At 37.4% G+C, this 24973-nt stretch overlaps 1 protein-coding gene across 1 annotated transcript in view; it reads right to left on the reverse strand.

Annotated features, from left to right (window-relative positions):
• Positions 1-1746: 1746 nt before the first annotated feature.
• Positions 1747-24973, reverse strand: part of LOC129448491 (neural-cadherin) — a 163810-nt gene continuing 140583 nt past the window's right edge. The window contains exons 18-33 of the mRNA XM_073872386.1: positions 22957-24574; positions 21777-21870; positions 18216-18400; positions 17754-17989; positions 16900-17177; positions 15819-16033; positions 13453-13580; positions 12970-13097; positions 11328-11451; positions 10924-11104; positions 10675-10845; positions 10333-10593; positions 9926-10106; positions 9028-9281; positions 6507-6664; positions 1747-4492 (exon numbers count right to left, since the gene is read on the reverse strand). Of these exons, the coding sequence (XP_073728487.1) occupies positions 4019-4492; positions 6507-6664; positions 9028-9281; positions 9926-10106; positions 10333-10593; positions 10675-10845; positions 10924-11104; positions 11328-11451; positions 12970-13097; positions 13453-13580; positions 15819-16033; positions 16900-17177; positions 17754-17989; positions 18216-18400; positions 21777-21870; positions 22957-24574 (4686 nt within the window). The 3' untranslated portion in view covers positions 1747-4018. The remainder of the gene's footprint in view (positions 4493-6506; positions 6665-9027; positions 9282-9925; positions 10107-10332; positions 10594-10674; positions 10846-10923; positions 11105-11327; positions 11452-12969; positions 13098-13452; positions 13581-15818; positions 16034-16899; positions 17178-17753; positions 17990-18215; positions 18401-21776; positions 21871-22956; positions 24575-24973) is intronic.

Here is a 24973-nt window from a genome sequence, read left to right on the forward strand (position 1 = left end):
GATATTTCTACTGAAAACAAGACAAAAATACTAAGAAAGAAAGTAATTTTTTGCAGTGATATCCATTTTTCTATTCAATACACTGCAAAAAATGATTTAAGAATTTTTCTTATTTTTACTGAAAACAAAACAAAAATATACCATCTAAAAATTCTTAAATTAAGATGTTTTTTTCTTGAAAAGCAAAACGACCCAAGAATATAAGTCTAGTTTTTAAACCAAAAATATCAAATTTAAGAGATTTGTGCATAAAACAAGCAAAAAAATCTGCCAACATTCTTGACAGGAATCTTGAACATTTTACTTAAACACTAAATTAAAGAAAAATTTAAGAAAAATTTGCTTACCCCATTGGCAGATTTTTATGCTTATTTTATGCACAAAAATCACTTAAATTTGATATTTTTGGTTTAAAAACTAGACTTATTTTCTTGGGTCGTTTTGCTCACCAAGAAAAAGCATCTTAATTTAAGAATTTTTAGATATTTTTTTTCCTGAAAACAAGACAAAAATACTAAGATTTTTTTTCTTGAAAATCATTTTTGCAGTGTATAAAATAAAAAAATAGAAAGTAAGAGAAAATACATAAATTTTTAGATATATTTTGTCTAAAAACTAAAGTGAATTTGTGCTTAACAAGCAAAAAAATTAACAATTGGATATGAATTTTTTTCTTGAATTTTTCTTGAATTAAGTGTTAAAAAAAGTTAGTTTTTTTTGCTTGTTTTAGGCACAAATTCAGTTACATTTTATATATTTTTTCTAAAAACTAGATTTATTTTCTTAGGTCATTTTGTGCACCAAAAAGCATCTCGATTTAAGAATTTTTAGATATTTGTACTGAAAACAAAGACCAAAATACTAAGTAAGAAAAGGTATTTTTTAGTGTAGAGGACCACAAAGCTCACACACACACAAATCTCAAATATGGAGCAATTAACTCCACTTAAACTAATCTAACTGATCTCAAATCATTTGTGGCATCAAAACCCTCCACTAAAGAGAGTCCCCATAGACAGACATAAGGAGAGAATTTTGATTTAGATTTTAAACCTTAGAGAGGAGAAGCAACACATAAAACACAAAAGGTGCTGAAAGAAATATGTATGCCACTCACCATTAGCACCTTTAGCAACATCATCTCTCCTCCTTAATGCACAACACTGGGTTTTATAATCTACCTACAAATAAATCAGCTGCTTGTAATAATTACTAACTTGATCTGATTGGTGCAGACTACAAAAAGAGGCGTGGCTAAAGACGCAATTAGATTTTTTTCACTGAGAATCATTCATGAATGGGAAGAAATTACAGAACTGCAATACAGCAAATCACCACATGATGGCGGTAAAACAACACAAATGTATATCAGAATATGTGCTTTGTTGAAATCATGTTCATACACCAATCCATAATTGTACAAAAATGTCAAAAATAAAAAAACACACTCCTGGGATGGCTCAAGGAAACATTTTATTTATTCAAATTCATATACAAAAGGACTATCGGATGTTAGGTCTCTAGAAAAGTATTTATGTACATTATTCACAGGACCTGGCCAAAGGCTATTTAGCCAAAATAATAATCAGCAGAAAGCTTTGTGTCCAATGAGCTCATAATCTTGTTTATAAGCTGCATGAACTGACCTTGCCTGCTGCTCTCAGGTCAGTTGAAACCCAAATTTGTTCCACAACTTTATGATGAACATAATCATGAATTGTTTGAGATTAGAGAGGTAAATACCTCTTTTACAAAATATAGCCTGCACATTTAACAGACTAATATACTTCATTTCATAACAATAAAAATATATCTATACAGATCTTTTGTAAGTATATTGCCATTTAAAAACTTTATAAGCATTTTTAGTGATTGTTTTTGCGCCGACCTTTGACATATTTCAAATTTAAAAAACAGTAAAGTCTTAACACGGCCATTCCGATTTAACACAATACATTCATCCGATGTTACCCATGACAAAGAAAACAGTGTCAATGTGTTTCAACACACCATTATTGGCATCACACACCGATGTCTTTCACATTAAAACATGAAAAAAGGAAAGAAAAACTCCAGAAATGCCTACGCAATGAACATTTATGACAGAACACCGATTTATACCCGAGTATAAATTCAGTTTCAGAAAAAATTCAATGCCACTGGAAGGTAATATAACATGTGCACTCTTTGCATGAGCGGGTTTTTGATTTATTGGCACATCAGTCACCTATGAAATCTTAAGGTGTCTTCATAACCCTCTTTTGGCAAATTTATGCTACAGAGGTAAAATTCAGAAGTGTCCATTTATCACCAGTACAGCTGGCTCCATTAAAACAGAAGTGTTTTGGTGTAGATTTACAAAACGTTACATCCGGATCAGTAAACAGCTCGGAATAATGCTGCAATCCATTCTGATGTCGGACGTGAGTTATTCCTATTTAACATCTCAGACTTCCATATAAGCCTAATGGGTTTCTCTTGCTTGATGAAATAATAAAATGCTACAAATTAAAAGCAAATTTTGCAGTTTGCTTTACAGGTGTTTGTTTATTGTATTACACATCTGTCTTTGCTAACATTTACTTTATGTTTGGCAATTAATTTGAAAAATGTATTTTTTGCTGGTTGTGTCTGTATGAATGCACAGGGGTGATTCTCGCGAAATTAGACTTATGAGGTGTCATGAAACATTTTGATAAAAAAAGTAAATGCAAAGTAAGAGTTTTGCATATTATTTTGCATTTGATTTCATATAACATCATACAAACTAATTTTGTTGTTTTTTCCACATTTAAGGGGAAAATTTTCATTACCGCAACATGTCCATGACTGGATTTGGGTTCTTTGACATGGAAATATTTATAATTAAAAAATCTACAAAATAAAAAGCTTTATTTTATTTTAAGCATGTTATACTATAAACATTTACAGTAAAGAAACATGTGGTATTTGGTGATCATTGGTAAATGTAGAGACAAAATAAGGAATATAAATGTGTCCAAGACCAATTTTCTCATCCTCCGCAACAATTTTTAATCATTGTTTAAGCCCTCAAGGAACTAACATTTAAAAAAATTGATGAAAAGGACATAATTGACTGTGACACTCAAGATGGCTAAAAGTTGAAATTTTGGTTTTCATAGTAACTTTTTAGTTCTCATTACCAAAACATGAGTTTGTAAATGCAATTATTTAATATAATATCATGTTGCGGTAATGATAATTTTTGATAATGATAAACAAAAAAATGTAAACAATTCTATAGGAAATATTTTTTAAATCCTCTAAAAATAATGGGTATAGTAAGTTCAGACCTTAATCTTATATGTGCAAAAACAAAATTGTTGGAAGGGACATAATTGACTGTGACACTCAAGATGGCTACCAGGTAAGCAGGTCTTATTTTTTCTCTCCAGATAAAAGTTGAAATTTTGTTTGTCATAGTACCTAGACAACTTTTTAGCTCTCATTACCGAAACATGAGTTTGTAAATGCATATATTTAATGTAATATCATGTTGCGGCAATGATAATTTTTGATAATGATAATCTACAAAATGTAAATAATTCTATAGGAAATATTTTTAAATCTAAAAATAATGGTTATAGTAAGTTCAGACCTTAATCTTATATGTGCAAAAAAATTGGCTTCAAGGGCTTTTAAAAAAAATTTGATGCTTGACACCTTCTAAGTCTGGATTTCGTGACAATCACCCATGGATGAAAATTTTGATTTTGTGAATTGAATGCAATGCAGCCTTAGTTACGTGTCTTTACCGAAATGCATGTTAGTTGTGAAATATTGGACCTGAACGTATACCATGTCAGGACACATGGTGGTTCGCTGGCTTTGTTCCGTGTTTTAAGATCATCTCAGAGCAAAAATAAATATAAGTACATTTAAAAGTTCACTTAATAAATAAAGCAAATCGATTCTCTAAGTCTGGTTGCTCCTCACCCTTAAAGCTTTATGAATGTACCACAAATAATAAAATAATAAAAACAAATAAGGAGACCGGTTATTGTTGCTGTTCCTGGTTCTGACTTTGCACAGTGTCCATGTATGGTATGGCCAACTCCGGCCTGCGATAAAGTTCACTTAGACCTTCAAACTTGGTACCCCAGCGTCTTAAGGAGTCGTAACTAAAGTCCTCCTCCGAGATGGCCGATCCAAGTGAGCTGAGGCTGCCCGCGGTGGAGCCCGTCCCCTCGATGCAGTACACGTGATAGGTGTCCAGGGGGAAGGACGCGCTGTCGCTGTCGGCCTCCCAGATGATGCGCGACACGTAGCTCTTGAAGTCCATGGAGCAGTGGGCGGGGCAGTTGTCACTGTGATGGTAGGGTAGGGCGGCTCCGCTCGCGACGTTCCCGCAGGGGTGGACTTCCTCTTGAGAGCCCTGTGAGGATTTGATGAGGGGTGCGGTGGTGCAGGAGGATGATTGAGAGAGACTGGAGCACAGCGGCCTCTTCAGCTCTGTGATGTCATAGGCGTTCTAGTAGCACAAAAAGGTAAAGGTTTTAGATTTTTACTTCAAACGTATTTGGCCGAGATACAACTCTTTGAAAATCTGGAATCTGAGGCTGTAAAAAACTCTAAATATTGAGAAAATCACATTTAAAGTTGTCCAAATGAAGTCCTAAGCAACACACAATAATGATAAATACATGTTTGATGTTTTTACGGTAAGAAATTTACTAAATATATTCAACATGATCTTTACTTAAAGGCGGGGTGCATGATTTTGAAAAACACTTTGGAAAAGGGAGTCGGGCCGAGTACCAAAACACACTTGTAGCCAATCAGCAGTAAGGGGCGTGTCTACTAACCGACATCTTGCCTGCACTGCAAAAAATTAGTTTCAAGAAAAAAATTCTTAGTATTTTTTTTTGTTTTCAGTAAAAATATCTAAAAATTCTTAAATCAAGATGTATTTTCTTGAATTTTTCTTAAATTTAGTGTTTAAGAAAAATGTTCAAGATTTTTTTGCTTACCCCATTGGCAGATTTTATTTGCTTGTTTTATGCACAAAATTACTTAAATTTGATATTTTTGGTCTAAAAACTAGACTTTCTTGGGTCGTTTTGCTCATCAAGAAAAAGCATCTTAATTTAAGAACTTTTAGATATTTGTACTGAAAACAAGACAAAAATACTAAGAATACTTTTTCTTGAAAATATTTTTTTGCAGTGTGGTTTGCGTATGTGTGGGGCGGGTCTATCGAAAGAAGGTCCAGAATCGATTGGGGTAGGGGTGTGTTTGTTTAGGTGATTTTAAATGTCAACATTCGCTTTCAGAGATCATGCACCCCGCCTTTAATATTTTAATGTTTTTCCCATATGGCAAAAAATATATATTTTTAAATATATTTTAAAGTACACAAAAAAATGGACAAAATATGCTGAATATATATTTTGGAATATGTTTACAAAAATATATTTTTCACCGATATATTTTTGGCAATTTTTTGTATATGTCAAAATATATTTTAAAAGTAAATACATTTTAAAACATTAAAAATATATTTAGCCGTCCATATATTTCAATCCAAGGAAATATATTCACGTCACATTGGAAAAAAAACTTTATTTATGTTATGAACTTAACATAACTGTTTTAAAAAGGTAAAATTTTCAACTTAAAAAAATTCTTTATAAATTAACTTGCATTTAGCATATATTTAAAATATATTTAGGCAAAAAAATACATTTTGAAATGTTGATATTTAAAGATTAAAACTAAATATATTTCCAAAATAAAAAATATATTCAATTGAGCATATGTTTATTTTGGCCAGAGAAATTAATTTTTTTGCCGTATTGGTTGGCATCAAAAAACTATAATTTTGACCCATAAAATGTATTTTAACAATTGCTACAAATATACCCATGTTTCCAGGGTCATGTTTATCACAATATAAATATGATTTTTTTGTATGGCCACAATATATCAATACATCACAATATATAAAAAACAACATTTAACCATACATCACATGTACCTGTCTTAACATTTCTTCAGCCTAAAATTCCTGTCAACCAATCATCACCATCTGATTTTTGGAATAAGTCTTAAGACTTTTAAGAATGGTGTTTCAGAAACAGATCCAGGAACATGTTGGCCACATAAGAACCTTAAAGCAGTGTTTCTCCAGTAGGGGCAGGGGCCAACAAGGTGGACTCAACAGATTTCCAAGGGGGGGGGCTCAAGATGACTTAAAGGTAACAAGGAATATAATGAGCTAAAACAACAACAACAAAAAATCTAGATATTTCTTATAGTTTGGTTGTTTTTGTAATAAATATAAATATATTTAATTTGGTGGAAATTGAGAGGAGGGCCCTTAAAAATGAAAAAGGTTGAGAACCACTGCCTTAAAGGACTCAATGCTGCCACCTAGAGGAGCATCCCTGAAACATCTACATGCTGATGGAAGTCATTCACTTGACCTGAGTCTTGATGAAAGGAAATCAATATTTCCCCCAGATTGCCCTGTGTTAATGGAATACCTGGTCCTGTTCTCCTCCACCTTCCTCATTGTAGTTGAGAATATTCTCTCGGACGTCCTCCCAACTTTCGTGCTCTGCCGGGATGTGGTAAACGCCGCGCTTGCGAAACTTATTCCTACTGCCCTTCTGATTCCAGACGGTCACCGCCACGAGCACAGCTGCAGAGAGAAACAAGAGACAAAGATAGAGAACATAAATGTTTGTATTTATCTTATTGTCATTTTCTTTTATTGTGTGCATTGTTGTTAATACTATATTGATCATCAGTGGCGGCTCGTGAATGCTCTTCCGAGGTGCGCCTATTCAAAAATATGTGTTCGGAGTGTCATGTGTTTTGCTTGTGTTTTTAAAATATGTGTTTGTTGCGTCATGTGAACCATCTGCATCACGTGTTTTTTCAAAATAAGTGTCTGCTGCAGACGTGTCAAAACCGTTTATGATAAAAGAGACGCTCATGTTCACAAAATACACGCAAGACACTCCCTTAACAGTAAACTCTGATTACGCATGAGATTATGCGAGTATCTGGCAAACGTGAGCGTCTCTTTAATCATAAAGCAGACACTTATTTTGACAAGACACGTGATGCACATAGGATCACTCGACACGCCGAACACATATTTTGAAAAAAAGGAACCACACACATGACGGGCTACATACATGTTGTGACGGACTTCTCATCGAGCGCCCTCGAAAAAAGAAGTCACCGGCCACCACTGTTGAGCAGCATGGTAAAAGTTTATCACCATCCTCACCACTAACATAAATGATTTAACAACAAAATTACATTTATTTGTGTCTGTGATCACAAAAGTACGGTACATTACTGAGGATGCTATCCCCCAAAAAAATAACCACAGGTGAGACCTCTTTAGTATCTCAATTATTTCTCCTAGACACACTGCAAAAAATGCATTTTCTTCTAGAATTTTTCATGAATTTAATGTTAAAGAAAAAAGTTCAAGATTTTTTTTTTATTTCCCCATTGGCAGATTTTTTGCTTGTTTTATGCAAAAATTGTTGACTTATTTGTTGACTTATTGTCTTAAGTCATTTTGCTCATCAAGAAAATGCATCTTGATTTAAAAATGTATAGATATTTGTACTTAAAGCAAGAAAAAAATAAAAGTAATTTTTTGCAATGCATCAATGAGATGGAAAGCAAACTGAAACTTGCTTGAGATCTCTACAATGTCACAAACTGAGCGCAGATTTGCCAAATCTGTGATCAAAAGTCAAATAAATTGTAGATTTCAATGTAAATTTAAACATTTCACATCAAATAATGCAAATCCAGATTATTTTACGTATACAATGCAAAAAATGAAAAAAAAAAATTCTTAGTATTTTTGTCTTGTTTTCAGTAAAAATACACAAAAATTCTTAAATTAAGATGCTTTTACTTGATGAGCAAAACGACCCAATAAAATAAGTCTAGTTTTTAGACCAAAAGTATCAAATTGAAGTGCTTTTGTGCATAAAACAAGCAAAAAAAAATCTGCCAATGGGGTAAGCAAAAAATCTTGAACATTTTTCCTAAACACTAAATTCAAGAAAAATTCAAGAAAAATTTGCTTATACCATTGGCAGATTTTTTTTGCTTGTTTTATGCACAAAATCATTTTAATTTGATTTTTTTGGTCTAAAAACTAGACTTATTTTCTTGGGTCGTTTTGCTCATCAAGAAAAGCATCTTAATTTAAGAATTTCTTGATAGTTTTACTGAAAACAAGACAAAAATACTAAGAATTTTGTTTTTTGAAAATACTTTTTTTGCAGTGTACAATCTACATCAATTTTATAGCTCCATACTCGTAATGTATTTTAATAGTTGTCTCATTCCTTTCTCTCATTTCACTTATCAATTTTAGGAGAAACATCTGAAACTAAATTGATACTTCAATAAAACACAACTGAGAACTCCATCAAATCTCCTGAGCAATAAAAGAGCAAAACATCAAAGCACAGAATTTGGTTCTTTGCGCTTCCACCCGTCATCATCTTCAGGATCCGCTGCTCGTGGATGGCAGGATGCCTCTTTTTAATTAAAGGCAGATCAATCCCAAAATAACCCACGTGGCTGCTGCCAAATTTCTCTGAAGGCATCTCTCCTTCACCGCAAGCCCAACCAATCCTATTATCTGGTAGCACTTTTCTCTCTCTCGCCTCACCCGATGACTGATTTCTTCCCGCCTGCATGTGCTAATGCCTTGAAAAGGATTTGTGTGTCTGCCTGTGATGTCGATGATGGAGTGTCAGAACCGGCAGAGACCCGGAGGGCACTGCCGGTCTGTCAGTGGTGCACATACAGTCACCAAGAGTGCCTCCTTATTTTCACCTGTTTTATTGTTTTCTGTCTATTGACAACATTTTAATAAATCATTGATAATGTAGTTTAATTCATGTAGTTTAATTGGTAGAGCATTGCATAAAGGTCATGGGTTTGACTCTCAAGCACTGTAAGTCACAGGTGTACATTATTGATGCACATGATGCTCATGTTTGTTTAAACAGTAATTACCAAAAAAGACGAGGAGGCACATGCTGATGGCCAGGATGGAACTTGGACTGAGCGCGGCGAGGCGGAGAGATTTAACCTGGCCGATTTCACACCACTGGCCCCTGAAGCCTTCCGGACAACGGCACTGGTAGCTCTTGGTGTTGTGTGCCAGACAGGTGCCACCGTTACGGCACGTGGTGGCACCGCAGGGGGAGGGGGCACAATGCAAAAGACCCGTGACCTCATCCATTACTGCAACCTGATTGGCTGGACACCTGAAGAGAGGGAAAAAAATGTGTTTACCGGTACATTTTATGTTAATGAATCTAAAGGAAATGCATTTAAAGAGACATCAGCTGATCTCCGGGTCTTGCGCTAGCATTTTTAGCATAGTTTAGCACAATCCATTGAATCTGATTAGACCATTAGCATCGCGCTAAAAAATAAGAGTTTCTTTATTTTTTTCTATTTAAAACTTGACTATACTCTCAAACTGGCATAATAATCAAAGACTTTGCTTCTGTAACATGGCTGCAGCAGGCGTCGTGATATTACGAACTGCCCGAAAATAGTCCCCTTGGTTACTTCAATAGCAGGGGACTATTTTCAGGCAGTGCGTAATATCATAAAAAATCGCAACTTTAAATTTTCTGTTGGTCTTAGTACATGTAACTAAGAGTCAAGTTTTAAATAGGAAAAATATAAAAACTCTTTGGTTATATTTTAGCGCGATGCTAATGGTCTAATCAGATTCAATGCATTGTGCTAAGCTATGCTAAAAGTGCTAGCGCCAGACCCGGAGATCAGCTGAATGGATTCCAAAACGGTAAAAAACAAATGTTTACCTCTAGGGGAGCTGGAAAATTAGCATATTAAAAAAAAATTGAATGTCCCTTTAAAAACGAGAGAGCGTACTCACCTGCATTCATGTTTTCTCCATAGGTCCACGCAGTATAATGGACTCAGACAGGGTTTGGCATTGCAGGCGTCAGAGTGACAGCCGGGCACGATCCCGCGGCGCTCCAATACCGTACTGAACTCCGCGCCCTGACCGTCCAGCGGCAGAGAGTGACCGTTTAGTCTCATGTCCCGCATACAGCCTGCAAGGTATTATTTTTATTCTTTTACATATTGTACATAGTGATTCATGTATTTGGCTAATTTAAAGTGCACAGTAATCATTATTGGGATAAAATCAGAAATATTTCCAAAGCTTTATTCATCCAGACCAAATAAGGAAGTAGTCAAAGCTTTAATAAGAGATGCACACAATAGCAAAATAAAATAGCAAATCAACGTCACATCAGTACAGAACAAGAGCCGTACCTTGAAAGTCTCCATTGATGTTTGAAGTGCCGCTATTTCCTATATACAAACTGGAGGGATGCACCACTATTTCTTTCTTGTGTCCCAGGACCCCTGTGACCTCTCGTGAACCTCCTCCCTGCTCCAATTGCAAAGTAAAGATGTTGTCATAGCGATGGAGGCTGACTAGGACCCACTGCCCATGGTTCACACGATGGCCTTTGAGTTTAAGAGAATGAGCACCATCTCCCAAATTACTACGGACGCTGAGGTATCCATCAGCTATCTGATAGACAAAAAGATTTGCACGTGACAATGTGTCATTGTTTCCAAATATTAAACTTGTACATCATTGTACATCACTTATTTCCAGGATAATAAACTCGTTGGAGTCGCGGGAGGACACGCTAAGCAGGATGCCTGAAGAAGAGCGTGTTCTGATCAGGAATTGAGCTTGAGTTTTGCGTGGGCTTCCTCCACCTCTCAGCTGATACCGCAGGACGCTGTCTTTTTCAAAGGACCACTCGGGCAGTGCTGTAACATAAAACCAATTCAGCATCCAACCCTAAATAGGCGTAACCATACTCCAGGTTATCAAAATGTGCAGCTCACCTTTGTCACATTTGTGTCCACTGTACCCAGGGTGGCAGTCGCAGCTAAAGGAACCCCATTCGCCCATGCACTTCCCATGGACACCACACGAGGGTCCTCCAGCGGTCAAACACACGCCGTCGGTTAGGGCACATCCCGGATTGCTGTTCTCGCTCTCTGCCGGGCTGCTGAGGTCATACACCTGACGGAAAGCAGACATAAACACACGGAGAGACCCGAGTCAGCACTATGTTGAATTTCATTGACCCGTATTGACTCGCTGTCAGAAAGTGGCTCAGTTGGGTGTCTGGAATTGTGGATTGTAACCCAAAGCACATTCACATTCAGTCACGAAGAAAGAAAGATGTTTACCCCGTGCAAATACGCACCTTAAAAACAGTGGAGAGAAATAAAGGTGGATTTACCTGACTGTCCACTACCAGGTTTCTCAAGCATCCCACAAAGCCCTTGTAAGGGGGGTGTGACCTACGGAATGGGTGGGTGTCTTTAACCCCACCCAGCTGGAGAGGTTGGTACACATCTAAAAACCTGAAGAGGAGATGCACATATAATTCGTAAATTTCCTTACCTCTGCACAGCAAAAAATGCCTTTCTTACTTAGCATTTATGTCTTGTTTTCAGTACAAATATCTAAAGAAATGTTTAAATCAAGATTCATTTTCTTTATGAGCAAAATGACCTAAGAAAATAAGTCTAGTTTTAAAACCAAAAATAAAAAATTGAAGTGAATTTGTGCTTAAAACAAGCAAAAAATCTACAATTGGGTTAATAAAAAAAATCTTGAAATAAGTTTACTTTTTCTTTTTTCACTTTTTTCTTTTTTTTTGGCTTGCTTTATACACAAATTCACTTAAATTGTATATGTTTGATAAAAAACTAGACTTATTTTCTTAGGTCATTTTGCTAATCAAAAAATGCATCTTGATGTAAGAATTTTTAGATATTTGTATTAAAAAAATACACTGCAAAAAATGATTTTCAAGAAAAAAAAATTCTTAGTATTTTTGTCTTGTTTTGAGTAAAAATATCTATAAAGTCTTTATGATTTTGTGCATCAAACAAGCAAAAAAAATCTGCTAATGGGGTAAGCAGATTTTTCTTCAATTTTTTTGAATTTAGTGTTTAAGAAAAAAAAATTTTGCTTACCCCATTTTGATATTTTTGGTCTAAAAACTAGACTTATTTTATTGGGTTGTTTTGCTCATCAAGAAAAAGCATCTTCTTGTTTTCAGTACAAATAATAAAAAATTCTTGAATTAAGATGTATTTTCTTGATGAGAAAAATAACCTAAGAAAATTAGTATAGATATATCTGCCAATGGGGAAAGAATGTTTTACTTAAATTAAGCATTTAAGAAAAACTTAAACTTATTTTTAGAGTTTTTTTCTTACTCCATTGGCAGATATTTTTGCTTGTTTTAAGCACAAATTCACTTAAATTTGATACTTTTTGTCTAAAAACTAAACTTATTTTATTGGGTCGTTTTGCTCATCAAGAAAAAGCATCTTAATTCAAGAACTTTTTTTTTTGATACCCTTACTGAAAACAAGACAAAAAAGCTAAGAATTTTTTTCTTAAAAATCTATTTTTGCAGTGTACTAAATACACTGCAAAAAAATTACTTTCTTTCTTCGTATTTTTGTCTTGTTTTCAGTACAAATAATTAAAAATTGTTGAATTAAGATGTATTTTCTTGATGAGCAAAATAACCTAAGAAAATTAGTCTAGTTATATCTGCCAATGGGGAAAGAATTTTTTACTTAAATTAAGCGTTTAAGAAAAACTTAAACTTATTTTTAGAGTTTTTTTCTTACTCCATTGGCAGATATTTTTGCTTGTTTTAAGCACAAATTCACTTAAATTTGATATTTTTTGTCTAAAAGAAGCCAAGCTAATATAAAAAATATGTAATAAATAAATATTAAAATTTGAGGCAATTAATAGAATGTGCTTTGTCGTGCAACTCACAGACTCTGTGTGGGTAACCTGGTTTTAGATTATAAAGATACATAGATAAGTACAATTTTGAGTTTCATGTCCTTTACCTCTCACTGCCTGGAGTCTCTCCAGAGGCCTTACACAAAGACTGATCCGTCTCAAACATCTCCACTCCCAGACCTTCCACCTCATTCAGCGCAGTCCCAGAGCAATGGTCCAGAATCATCTGTACTGTCTACACAAACAAACACACACACACACACACACACACACACACACACACACGCAATCCAATGATTTTACCTTAAAGCATTATGTTACATCACATATGAGTGCATGAGAGGTCAAGTTTTGTAATGGAATATTATAGACACGAATCCCACAAGACAATGAAGACCACAATCTGCTTAACCCGTAAGAACCTTAGAGGTATGTTATGATCTGGACTGTCTAAAACCTTCATATCTCAATGTAATTGAGGTGAAGTTGAAAACATTATGATGTCAAACGGGAATGGCAACATCCCGGTGTCTGATTTTGGTCGTGTGACCTCTAAGAGCTTTTATATCTTTTTCTTCCTCTTGCCGTACCTTGCCGTCGCTGATGATGTCGAGATGATGCCAGCGGCGGTCAGTGACAGTGGCTCTTGCGGGCAGCTGCAATGTGAGAGTCCCTGAGCCGTGATTCACACATAGTGTGGGAACTCCATTCTTCAGCTCTGATTAAAGAGATTACATTTTTTTTTAAAGTATGCATTTGTACCAGGGGCATTGCTAAGGTCAGATGGGATGAGGGGCTTAGCCCCACGAGAAAATAACTCTACAAACACAGCAAATAATCTGTTATTTTTATAATTATAATATTATTGTAATGTGAACATATTAAAACAATTAATAAATAGATTTAACTATTCAACTTTAGTTGTCCATATTATCTTTGGGCTGTCTGTCCTCATGGTGGTTATCTTTTTTCTTTTTTTTCCCTCACTTTTTGCCAGTCTTATTCCCTTGTTGATTAAACCCTAATTTGTCTCAGATCAGGGGCCTTTAAAAAACATAAGGGGCTTAAGCCCCCATAGCCCCCTCGCAACGCCACTGATTTGTACTTGGGTCAATGACGTGATGTTAATTATTTTGTGTCCGTATGGTTCACATTATTAAATGTAAAAAGGTTAAAATATTTAAAATAAATTTGCAGATGACTTGCATAAATTCTCTTTTTCGAGGACTAAATTAAAATTTTTTGGTTTTATTTAATTTTAAAAGAATATTTGGGGGATAATTGCAAAAATGTCAGCGTGGTGTAACCAGTCTGTGTCAATTGATGTAACTAGTATTTTTTAAATGAATATATATAAATATATTCATAAAAATGTGGAATAAAATATAATCATCAAGTTTAGTGTAATATGATTTTTTTACATACATTTTTTAATTTGTCAAAGATTATTTAGAAAACAGAGCTGTAAAGAACAGAACAGAGCAATAAAATTTACATTTAGAAATAACTAATACAATGATATTAAATTTTTTTTTTTTTTGATGATTACGCTTACATTCACTGCAAAAAAATATTTTCAAATGAAAGTGATTTTGTGCATAAAACAAGCAAAAAATATCTGCCAATGGGGTTAGCAAAAAAATCTTGAACGTTTTTCTTAAACACTAAATTCAAGAAAATTCAAGAAAAATTCGTTTACCCCATTGGCAGAGTTTTTTGCTTGTTTTATGCACAAAATCACTTAATTTGATATTTTTGGTCTAAAAACTATTGACTTATTTTCTTGGGTCGTTTTGCTCATCAAGAAAAAGCATCTTAAATTAAGAATTTTTAGATATTTTTACTGAAAACAGACAAAAATACTAAGAATTTATTTCCTTGAAATTTTTTTTTGCAGTGTGCCATCAAGGTGGATAAAATATTTAATATTTCTCATTCTTTGGCGCAACTGGCGGTTACACTATTTTAGATTTTCAGGTCCATTCAGTCTTAACTTTCATAAAAATGGTGCAAATGTAATTTTTTTATTGCATAAAATTTACATAAATACACTATGTACATTAAAATAAACCTGATGCGTGTTTTTAAAACAAGTTTTTTAAAAAGATTTTTGAATTTCCCATCTTGCCAAAATGTTCTTGTCACTGACCCACCTACAGAGTGCATTTTAGTACCTAAAAGGCACATGCCCATTTACTGTATAGTACTGCACAAGTTACATATTTGCACCTTTTTAAAGGGTACCGTCCCAGTGTTTGTACCTTAAAAACTGGGTATATTTTGTCTACAAAAATCATTTCTAACATTTACCTACAAATTAAAAGATTTTTATGACTGTAGATATTGCATTTAGCATGCAATAGTAATGCAGAAATTACAAACTATACCTATAAACCTATATGCTTGCATACTGTATCTATATAACTCATCAATCTTATTGCAGCATATGAAACACCATCTGCACACATAAGTGGTGTAAGTCTCTAATGTTGTTTTATGTCCCCCTTGGATTGGTTTTTGACCCCAGCAGTAAAAAATGCTTATTCGTAATCAATCTGTGGTCAGTTTCAAATTGCTGTCACTGCAGTTGAGGGTTTTGGCCCCTGTTCAATAAAAACACGACCCAAACTGATGATGCAAGCTTATGCAAGGTCGCAAGGGGGTTGTTCCCTGAAATCATATCACTGGTTGCATAATACAGTATTGGGCTGGTGGCGAATGTGACATTCACTGGTGACCCGGGGCCGAGATCAATGCTGACCCAACACTGCTGACCATGTACATTTAAATCATCTAGCATTAATGGCGCACCTTAGACTATGCTCGCTGGCATGGATCGATTGCACTCACAAAGTTAATTGTTAGAGGAAACTATTATTGTGTTATAATTCATCCGAAAATGATGGAACAGTGACGACTGTGTGAAATGATGATGATGATGTCTTGAGAAACATACCCAATGCAATGAAGTCCTCTCTTTCTCCTGGCTGGGCTGCTCCCATTGGGCCATTATAGAACAACAGGCCGTTGGCCACCTCGGTGATGAACTCCACAGAAATGTGGCTCTGAAAGCAAGGCCTTATGGGTGGAAACCAAGCATAACCATTGCCAACGAAACTGTGTTTGGTTTGCTGACATTCTGGCCCATCGAACATGGGGGGGCACTTACACCTGAAAACCAGCAAAAGATCATCCATTACTAAACAACCCTTATAGGGACACTCCACTTTTTTTTTAAATATGCTCATTTTCAGCTCCCATAGAGTTAAACATTTGATTTTTTACCGTTTTGGAATCCATTCAGCTGGTCTCCGGGTCTTGCGGTACCACTTTTGGCATGGCTTGGCACAATCCGTTGAGTCCGATTAGACCATTGGCATCGCGCAAAAAAATAACCAAAGAGTTCCGATATTTTTCCTTTTTTTTGCGCTTTTCTAGGCAGATATGTCTAGGAACTATACTCTCATTGCGGCGTAATAATCAAGGACTTTGCTGCTGTAACATGGCTGCGGAAGGCGCAATGATATTGCGCAGCACCTGAAAATAGTCCCCTTGGTAACTTTAATAGCAGGGGACTATTTTCGGGCACTGCGTAATATCATTGTGCCTCCTACAGCCATGTTACGGCAGCAAAGTCCTTGATTATTACGCCAAGATGTGAGTATAGTTCCTAGACATTTCTGCCTAGAAAATCACAACTTTTAATTTTCTGTCAGTCTTAGTACACGATGTAACTACAGAAGAGTCAAGTTTTAAAAAGGAAAAATATTGAAACTCTTTAATTTTTTTTGCGAGATGCCAATGGTCTAATCAGATTCAATGGATTATGCTAAGCTATGCTAAAAGTGGTACCGCCAGACCTGGAGATCAGCTGAATGGATTCCAAAACGGTAAAAAATCAAATGTTTAACACTAGGGGAGCTGAAAATGAGACTTTTTCAAAAAAAAGTGGAGTGTCCCTTTAATAATCACACACTACACAATGATTATTTATTAGACCAACCACACAAAAGACTTGTATTGTTGTATTGTTTTACCTGTAGCCCAGATCAGTGTCAACACAGGTGCCACCATTCAGACAGGGGTTATGCGAGTATAAGGAACACTGCAGGCGGACGGCCTCGCGTGCGAGACAGCCGCAGTGAGCGCTTGCTTTTGCTGAGACCGATACCAGAGAGACATTTCCATTGTTTAGTGTTGTAGGGGTGTCGCTGAACACGACTTTGCTTGAACAGCCTTCGGTCGGACCGCAGCTTGCATAGGTGCACTCATCCACCCCAACTTGTAGGATGGTCACGCCCAGGGCCGACTCCAACTGAGAGAGAGAACAAGAGTCTTATTAGTACCTCAAAAATACATACTGGTATCAAAAACACTTTTTTAAGAAGCTTGTGTCTTATGTGACTAAAGCAAGTAATGCTACACAATAGTTTGACTTTGCATCTTTGGCTCAACGTGCTTGTTAGTCCAGGTGTTTTTTTTTTTTGGAATGATGTAAGACAATCTCAAGGGTAGCCATTCACATCGCTCAGCAGTGCTCTAAAAAGATGTCAGACAGCTTCCCGTGTAGCGTACCAACACAAGCTCTGTGAGACCATCAGCACCATGCTGGGCTGCAAAGAGCCTTCGCTCCAACCCCTGATTTACAGACTGCAGGATTCTGCACCGGGAGTCGCATGTTTTTTTATTTCCTTCTATTCCAGCCTCCCTGCTCGCCGAAAGCGACAGCCCACCATCTCGTTCCTTACATAGAAATGAAATATTCATTGCCCCTAGCACAGGGTGACTATAAACGCAGGTGTGAGATGTAATACGAATGGCTCCATAACCTCCATGTGTCTGTGCCTGTGTGAGTAATGGTGATATGGGTGAAAGTGCCACCCTTTGTTACCTTAGCTTTGTGCATGGCCATGTAGCCATGGAGTTTCTCGGGTCTGTAGTACGGTGAGCCATGGGCGGCGAACCACACGCTGAGGTGGGTCTGGGCCGACTGGCTGCCGTTGGCCAGGCTGAAGATGTCTACGTTTTCCAGGTCTGTCTGAAGGAGCTCAGATAAGAGGCGTCGGAGTCGTGCGTATCGGCTCTCCTCATTACCGGATGCCCGGAAAAAATCGTTTGCAGTCAGGTCTGTACATAACACAAAGATACAAAGCTCTGTATTTATGAAGTAGTTAATCATGTTTATCTTCTGTTACACTGGCACCGAAAATGGTCAAAATATGGTTATAGCTGTACTAGGGTGGTACACCTTTGCACCTAAAGAGTTTATATTAGTACATATTGGTACAAAAGAGTGCATATATATATATATATATAGGAACACATTAGTGTTTTTAAAAGTAAAGTTACTCACTGGCTAGTCTTATAGAGGCGGCATTTCTCAGCGCCTCCTCATCCAGGTCCATCACGGTGACTTCAGCTGATGAGGTGACATCAGGCCAGCTCTTATCTGCCACCCTCACCTGCAGACTGTAGAGTCCAGCCGGTGTACCCTCTCTGATGCTCAACTGACCCGTGTTTGAATTCACACTGAACTGCCTGTTTGGGATTATATGAAGGGGAAAGGAGATAAGAAATAAAAAATGAATCATACATCAACTTCTGTATAGATTCTGATCTCTATGTAACACCTTTAAAGAGTAGGCGGACTCAAAAATGTGTTTGGAAAAAACAACATAGCATGCGGTGACAGAATTTACATTTGTGTCCAGTGGCGGCCAATGACTTCTTTTTCAAGGGTCATCAAAACATGTATTTAGCCTGTCATGTGTGTGGCTCATCATGTCAAAATTTGTGTCCGGGCCGTCATGTGAACCTATGTGAATCACGTTCATGTCAAAATACGTGCCTGCTGTAGAAGCATCAATTATTTATTATAAAAGAGACACTCAGGTTTGCCAGATATTCGCTTGTGTAATCAGAGCGTTAAGTTAGTGTCTTGCGAGTGTTTTATGAACATGAGCGTCTCTTTTATTATAAACTCTTTTTAGTCAGTCAGTCAGTCAGTCAGTCATATGTATTTATAAATACATTACATTAGTCCAATCTGGATGAAATAAAAACATATATTACAGTTTCCATGACTCTTGATGTTAAGAATGACTTAATCTTTGCAATATCCTTTAACTGATAAAAACAACTTCTAACCACAGTATTAATCTGTTTACTAAAGGTTAAAGCAGAGTCGAAAGAAACGCCTACGTTTCAGTTTACTGGCCACAACCTCTGTAGAAGCAGGGGAGCCAAAGATTAAAACTTCCTTCTTAGTCTCGTTTAACTGAAGGAAGTTGGCAGACATCCACTCTTTAACATCTCTCAGACAATCACTGTAAACTAGAAAGATGCCGGGAACATAACACTGAGTATCTTCTGCGTAACTGTGGTATGGGACATGATGCTTCTTAAATATAGCATACAGAAGAAGCATGTATAAAGAAAATTAAACAGGACCCAAGATTGAGCCCTGTGGAACAACATACAAAACTGGTGCGCATGATGATGTATATTTGCCAGTCTCTCTGGAGAAAGTTCGATCCTTTAAATAGGAAACAAACCAATCTAAAACATGTCCTTGGTTTCCAATAAGCTGTAAGCTTTTATAAGAATGCCATGATCAAGTGTTTATTAGTATGCCTGCCTGCTGCACACTTTCGACAAGTGTGCAGCAGGCAGGTATTTTGACATGATGCATGATGCACATAGGCTCACATGACGCACCAAACACACAACTTGAATATGTGCCCCTCGGAAGAGAAGTCCCCGGCCTCCACTGTTGGTGCCCTAGGACCACAAAACCAGTCATAAGGGTTAATTTTTTGAAACTGAGAGTTATACATCCTCAAACAGTTAAATCAGCCTGTTGATGTATGGTTTGTTACGATTGGACAATTTTTGGCTGAGATAAAACTATTTGAAAATCTGGAATCTGAGGGTGCAAAAAAATGTAAATATTGGGAAAATTGCCCTTAAAGTTGTCCAAATGAAGTCATTAGCAACTGCATCCACTCACAAAAATAAAGTTTCAATATAGGTCTTTCTACGCTAGGAAATTTACAAAATCTTTATATAGTATCCCAAAAATATTTTCCGTATGCTTTCTAGTCGCTCTCGTGGTACTGCAACGTCACACACTGATTGTTCTGGGTGGCGACGCTGCCCGCCGCATGATGTCCAGGCAGCCTTTTAACTATTTATCCGCGATTGACGAGTTAACTCGTCAATTAAGAGAAAATCCTTGCCTGCCAATGACGAGAATTTCTGGCTTTTCGCAATACCGCTATTATCCACCAGGTGCAACTTATAAAACCCGGAAGTATCACCCTAGGGCAGTATAAAAAAATGAAAAATGCTGGCGCTGGCTGGCAACTTTTTTTAAAAACGCTGCAAGGGAAAGAGTTAATGGAAGAGGGCTGATCAGTTGAATTTGGCATTTTTTTTATATAGAGACAACGAAAACCGTCTGGAAGAGAACCAGTATGGACTATGCAATAATAATATACTGCAATACTGAATGTGCATCAATAACCTGAGAAACATCTTTAGGTTTGTTCCTAAATCATCACACATGAGAAGGCATCAATGACTTGTACAGTACTGATACAGTAAAATACTGTATTATTAATGACAGTGTATATATTATGTCAACTCCTGTCTACTCCTTATTTAAAGAGCATACTGGGACACTATTAATGCTAAATGGACTAAAAGCTAACTGGAATAAATGTGACCCAGTCTGTAAAAACCTACCAAAAGTTGTTTTTTGTTGCGATTTACTGTTTTCTACTTAAAATTATCCTCCATTATGTAAAAATATGGAATTATGGAAAATATAACTTTGATATCTTTAATACCAAGGCATTCAAATTGTGTGGAAAAAAGACAAAACATGCATGCGCAAGGGAAACAGGCTTCTGTCTTGTAATTTGTGTTTGCCATAAAATGAAAACATCCGTTGATTTGACACACCTATTGTGGCTTTTTTAATATGGCATTTGTGATCATGCTACGGTGTGTTTGGCCACCTTAAAACTTTGGATGTTGTGCACCAAGGTCACTAAATTCACATTAGCCATTGCCCAAATTAGATTCAATCATGTTCACATAACAGGAAAGGAGTTCCACCTCAGCGGTGACCTTCAGCTCGCCTGCCAAATTAGGTACTTAACCGTCAAGTACGCAAATGAAAAACTACTTGGATTGAAGCCACGCTCTCGGTGCCAAGAGATGCGTCAGGCCAGCTCACATCAATCCGCTAATGTATTAATGTGTTAATTATCCAAATTAACGAGGGCAAATCCTTCACAACACATTGTCGGACACAGCTTTTAAATCGAACTTAAAATTGGACTGTGATTGAACTCGGAACTAAACCGAGTTGACATTTTTAAATTCTCATTTGAGAATTAGCGTAATCATTTTCTGGTTTTGACAAAGCCCATCACATGAGCTTTATTCAAACAAACTCACGCTAGACGTGATGCCAGACATCATGCAGCGTATTCTCAGTCTCATCATTGCTATAGCAACAGATGTAGAAACAGCAGATATTGACTACACTGTTGGAACAGATCAGATTTCATCACTCGCAACAGCGCAGGTCAGTCATAAAAATCTGATTGAAAAACCAAATCGGATTTGTGTGCAAGTGTGAACAAAGCCTTACAACGCAGCTCATTAGAGAGAACCTCTAGCCGACATCACTTTTCTTATCTCACTTCAGAGTGAATTTCAAATCCCACGTTTGATGAAGTATTAAAAAGCGAGTGACAGGAAAGTTGTCTGAGCGCTAATACGCAGCGCACCGCACAACCTCGCTCTTTATCTTCGGTTCACTTTTGTTCTTTTTTCTTTGCTTGTAAGAGCGAGTTGACACAAAGTAGAGTTTGAATTAAACTTCAATAGGACATCAAAGCACCTGGGGGGTTTGCCTTCGAACTTGTACGTCTTTTCGCTCCAATCGTCAAGGTCAGGGGATTGAACCTGTCCAAGCACCGTGGTGGGGAGCGTACCTGGGGAAAATACATATAATGAGGTTAGAGAACAGCGACCTCCATCCAGTCTTTGCAATACCCGGGGCGATGAGTGTCAGTGGGTGGGCGGAAGAGATGTATCTTTAAAGAGATAAACAAAACAGCAGAGGATCTCATTGGCACATATGGTCCCACTTAAACAGCACAGTGGGGAGGGGGAATGCAACATTGCCATTTCTCCAAAAGGCAAAACGAAATGCTGTAATCCTGTTAGTTATGAAATCAACATCTTTTGAAATGGCTCCTGTTTACATGCCTCTTAAACCTGGGTTAACGTACATTTTTGCACCTCTTTCCAAAGAGGAAAAGAGGAATGTGCTAAAAATACATCAAGTAAAAACTTTTCTATTCTCATATATGTAATATTTGACCCTGGACCACAAAACTAGTCATAAGGGTCAATTTTTGCAATTGCAATTTAGGCCTTATCTGCTTAAAGGGACACTACACAGTTTTGGAAATAGGCTCATTTTCAAGCTCCCCTAGAGTTAAACATTTGATTTTTATCGTTGTGGAATCCATTCAGCCGATCTCCGGGTCTGGCGGTACCACTTTTAGCGTAGTTTAGCATAATCCATTGAATCTGATTAGACCATTAGCATTGCGCTTAAAAATAACCAAAGAGTTTCGATATATTTTTCTTATTTAAAACTTGACTCTTCTGTAGTTACATCATGTACTTAGACTGACGAAAAATTAAAAGTTGCGATTTTCTAGGCCAATATGTCTAGGTACTATACTCTCATTGCTCCTGTACCATAGCTGCAGGAGGCGCAATGATATTACGCAGTGCCCGAAAATTGAATGTTACCAAGGGGACTAAACTCTGCAGGACACCAGCCCTCCAGGATCGAGTTTCTAGGTCCTAATATCTAGGTCATGAGTACAATTTTTGTTTTGTAATGAAAACATATACAGTACATCTTACCACAATTGAATGTTTCTACGCAACTGAATTCAAACATTTAGACATGTCATAATATCAAAAAGTCAAGATCGTAAGAAGCATTTCAGTTAAATGACCCTTAACCTTTGATAGTTTGTGTAAAATAAAATAGTATTTACCTTGTACACTGTACACTATGAACTCGCTGTGTCCAGGTGCATGTGGATGGTCATTCTTGTCTCCGATGATGACAGTAAGTGTACTCGTGGAACTCATTGGCGGAGAGCCGCTGTCAATCATCAGTATGGGAAGAAGATACTGTTTTTGCTTTTCCCGGTCAAAAGTGCGAAGAGCGGTTATCTTGGCGCTACCGTTTCGCAAGTCAGTCAAATTGAAATTCGTAACATCAGAGGTCAGCATCAATAGACGAATAGAAAAAGGCCCTCCGTTGGACGATGTGTCTTTATCAACGACATGCAACAAAACTGAAGTGTCATTCATACGAACGATCTGCGGTGCGGCCGTGTTCTCCCACACAATTGGCCGATAGGGAGCTTCGAACTCGGGTCCGTTATCGTTGACGTCCTGCACGGTTACCAACACGATGGCAGAGCCGGTCAGAGCAGGGCTGCCCATGTCTGTGGCCAAAACCATGATTCTGTGCTGGGACACCTTCTCTCTGTCCAGAGAGTCAGCCACCACGACCCAACCACCCTTATCCACCAAGAACTGCTGAAAGGGGTCGGATTCTGACGCGATGCTGTACGTGAACCTCCCATTTTGACCCGAATCCATATCTGTGGCTGTCACCTGTGCCACAATGGTGCCAACAGGAACATCTTCGAACATGGACCCAGCCTCGTAAAACTGTGGGAAGAAGACTGGTGCGTGATCATTAGAGTCTTCCACTTGGATAATGCAGTAAGCCAGGCTAAAGAAGTCAGCATCTTCTACTTTGACTGTCAGATTGAAGGTACGCTCGTGTGGTTTCTCAAAGTCAATCTTCTTCTTTAACCTTACCACGCCACGGCGGTTCGCCTTGTCTGTTTCAATAAAAAACTTTCGGTCTTCATCTCCGCCAATAATGCTGAATGTCATCACTGAGTTTTCACCCTCATCCCCATCTGTAGCAGCCACTACCACAACCTCGCTATTGATATCTAAGTTCTCTGGCATGGAGGCCATGTAGACCCTCTGGGTGAACACTGGAGGATGATCATTGACATCAGAAACCAAAATAGTGGCTGTTCCTGTCCCCGAAAGTCCTCCCCCATCCCGAGCTTCCACGACGACAAGATATCGATCCACCACTTCCCTATCCAAAGAGCGCAGAACTGTATAAATGGTCCCTGTGGCCGGATTGATGGAGAAAAGGTTGAGGTTGATCTCGTTGCGCACATTTTGCACAATTCTGTAAGTGAGGATCGCGTTCTTGCCAGCTTTTGGATCATCTAGGTCGGTGGCCCGCATCTCCATTATGGAAGTGTCCGCTGGTGAGTTCTCGGGAACGTGACCCAAAAAGCAGTTATCCGTTGAACACAGGAAAACAGGTGCGTTGTCATTGATATCCTGCACGTCTACTAGTACATCAGCAAACCCCGTTAGACCCACCCCATTCTCATCGGTGGCCAGTACGAGGAACTGCCATGCCGAACGAACTTCGCGGTCTAAACGGCGTTGGGCGTAGATCCTTCCGTTCAGCTCGTCTATAGTAAATTCGCTACCGGCACCCTGTCCATGTAGAGAATACCGCACTGCACTCTGATCTGCCTCTTGATCTGGATCCGTGGCGGAGACCTGAAACAATAGCAGATGGGGAAATTCAACAATTCAACACACTCATCCCAGAACATATGAGGCAATTAAAAGTTAATAGTCACAGCAGAGGTGTGCATATTTTACTTGTCACCTCTTTTACGGTATGTTTACGCAAAGTCTTTGAAGTCTTTTTTCATGGAACCAAGTTATTTTCTTTCAGGAACCAAGTTATGGCATTGGCACACACAAAAATTGAACAAATAAAAATATCTAAGGTTGATGAATGGTGTTGATCCGGCTTGATACCAGAATACAACCACGTTTGAAGATTTTTTATTTCTGCCACTTTCAATCTTTCAGTACACCTGTCATTCATGCATAACATTTTAAAAGCAACATTTCAATGTGTCTACGTGAGTTTAAGAACCATTAACCCTT

The sequence above is a fragment of the Misgurnus anguillicaudatus genome, chromosome 10 (genome assembly GCF_027580225.2).
Source record: "Misgurnus anguillicaudatus chromosome 10, ASM2758022v2, whole genome shotgun sequence".
Lineage (NCBI taxonomy): Eukaryota > Metazoa > Chordata > Actinopteri > Cypriniformes > Cobitidae > Misgurnus > Misgurnus anguillicaudatus.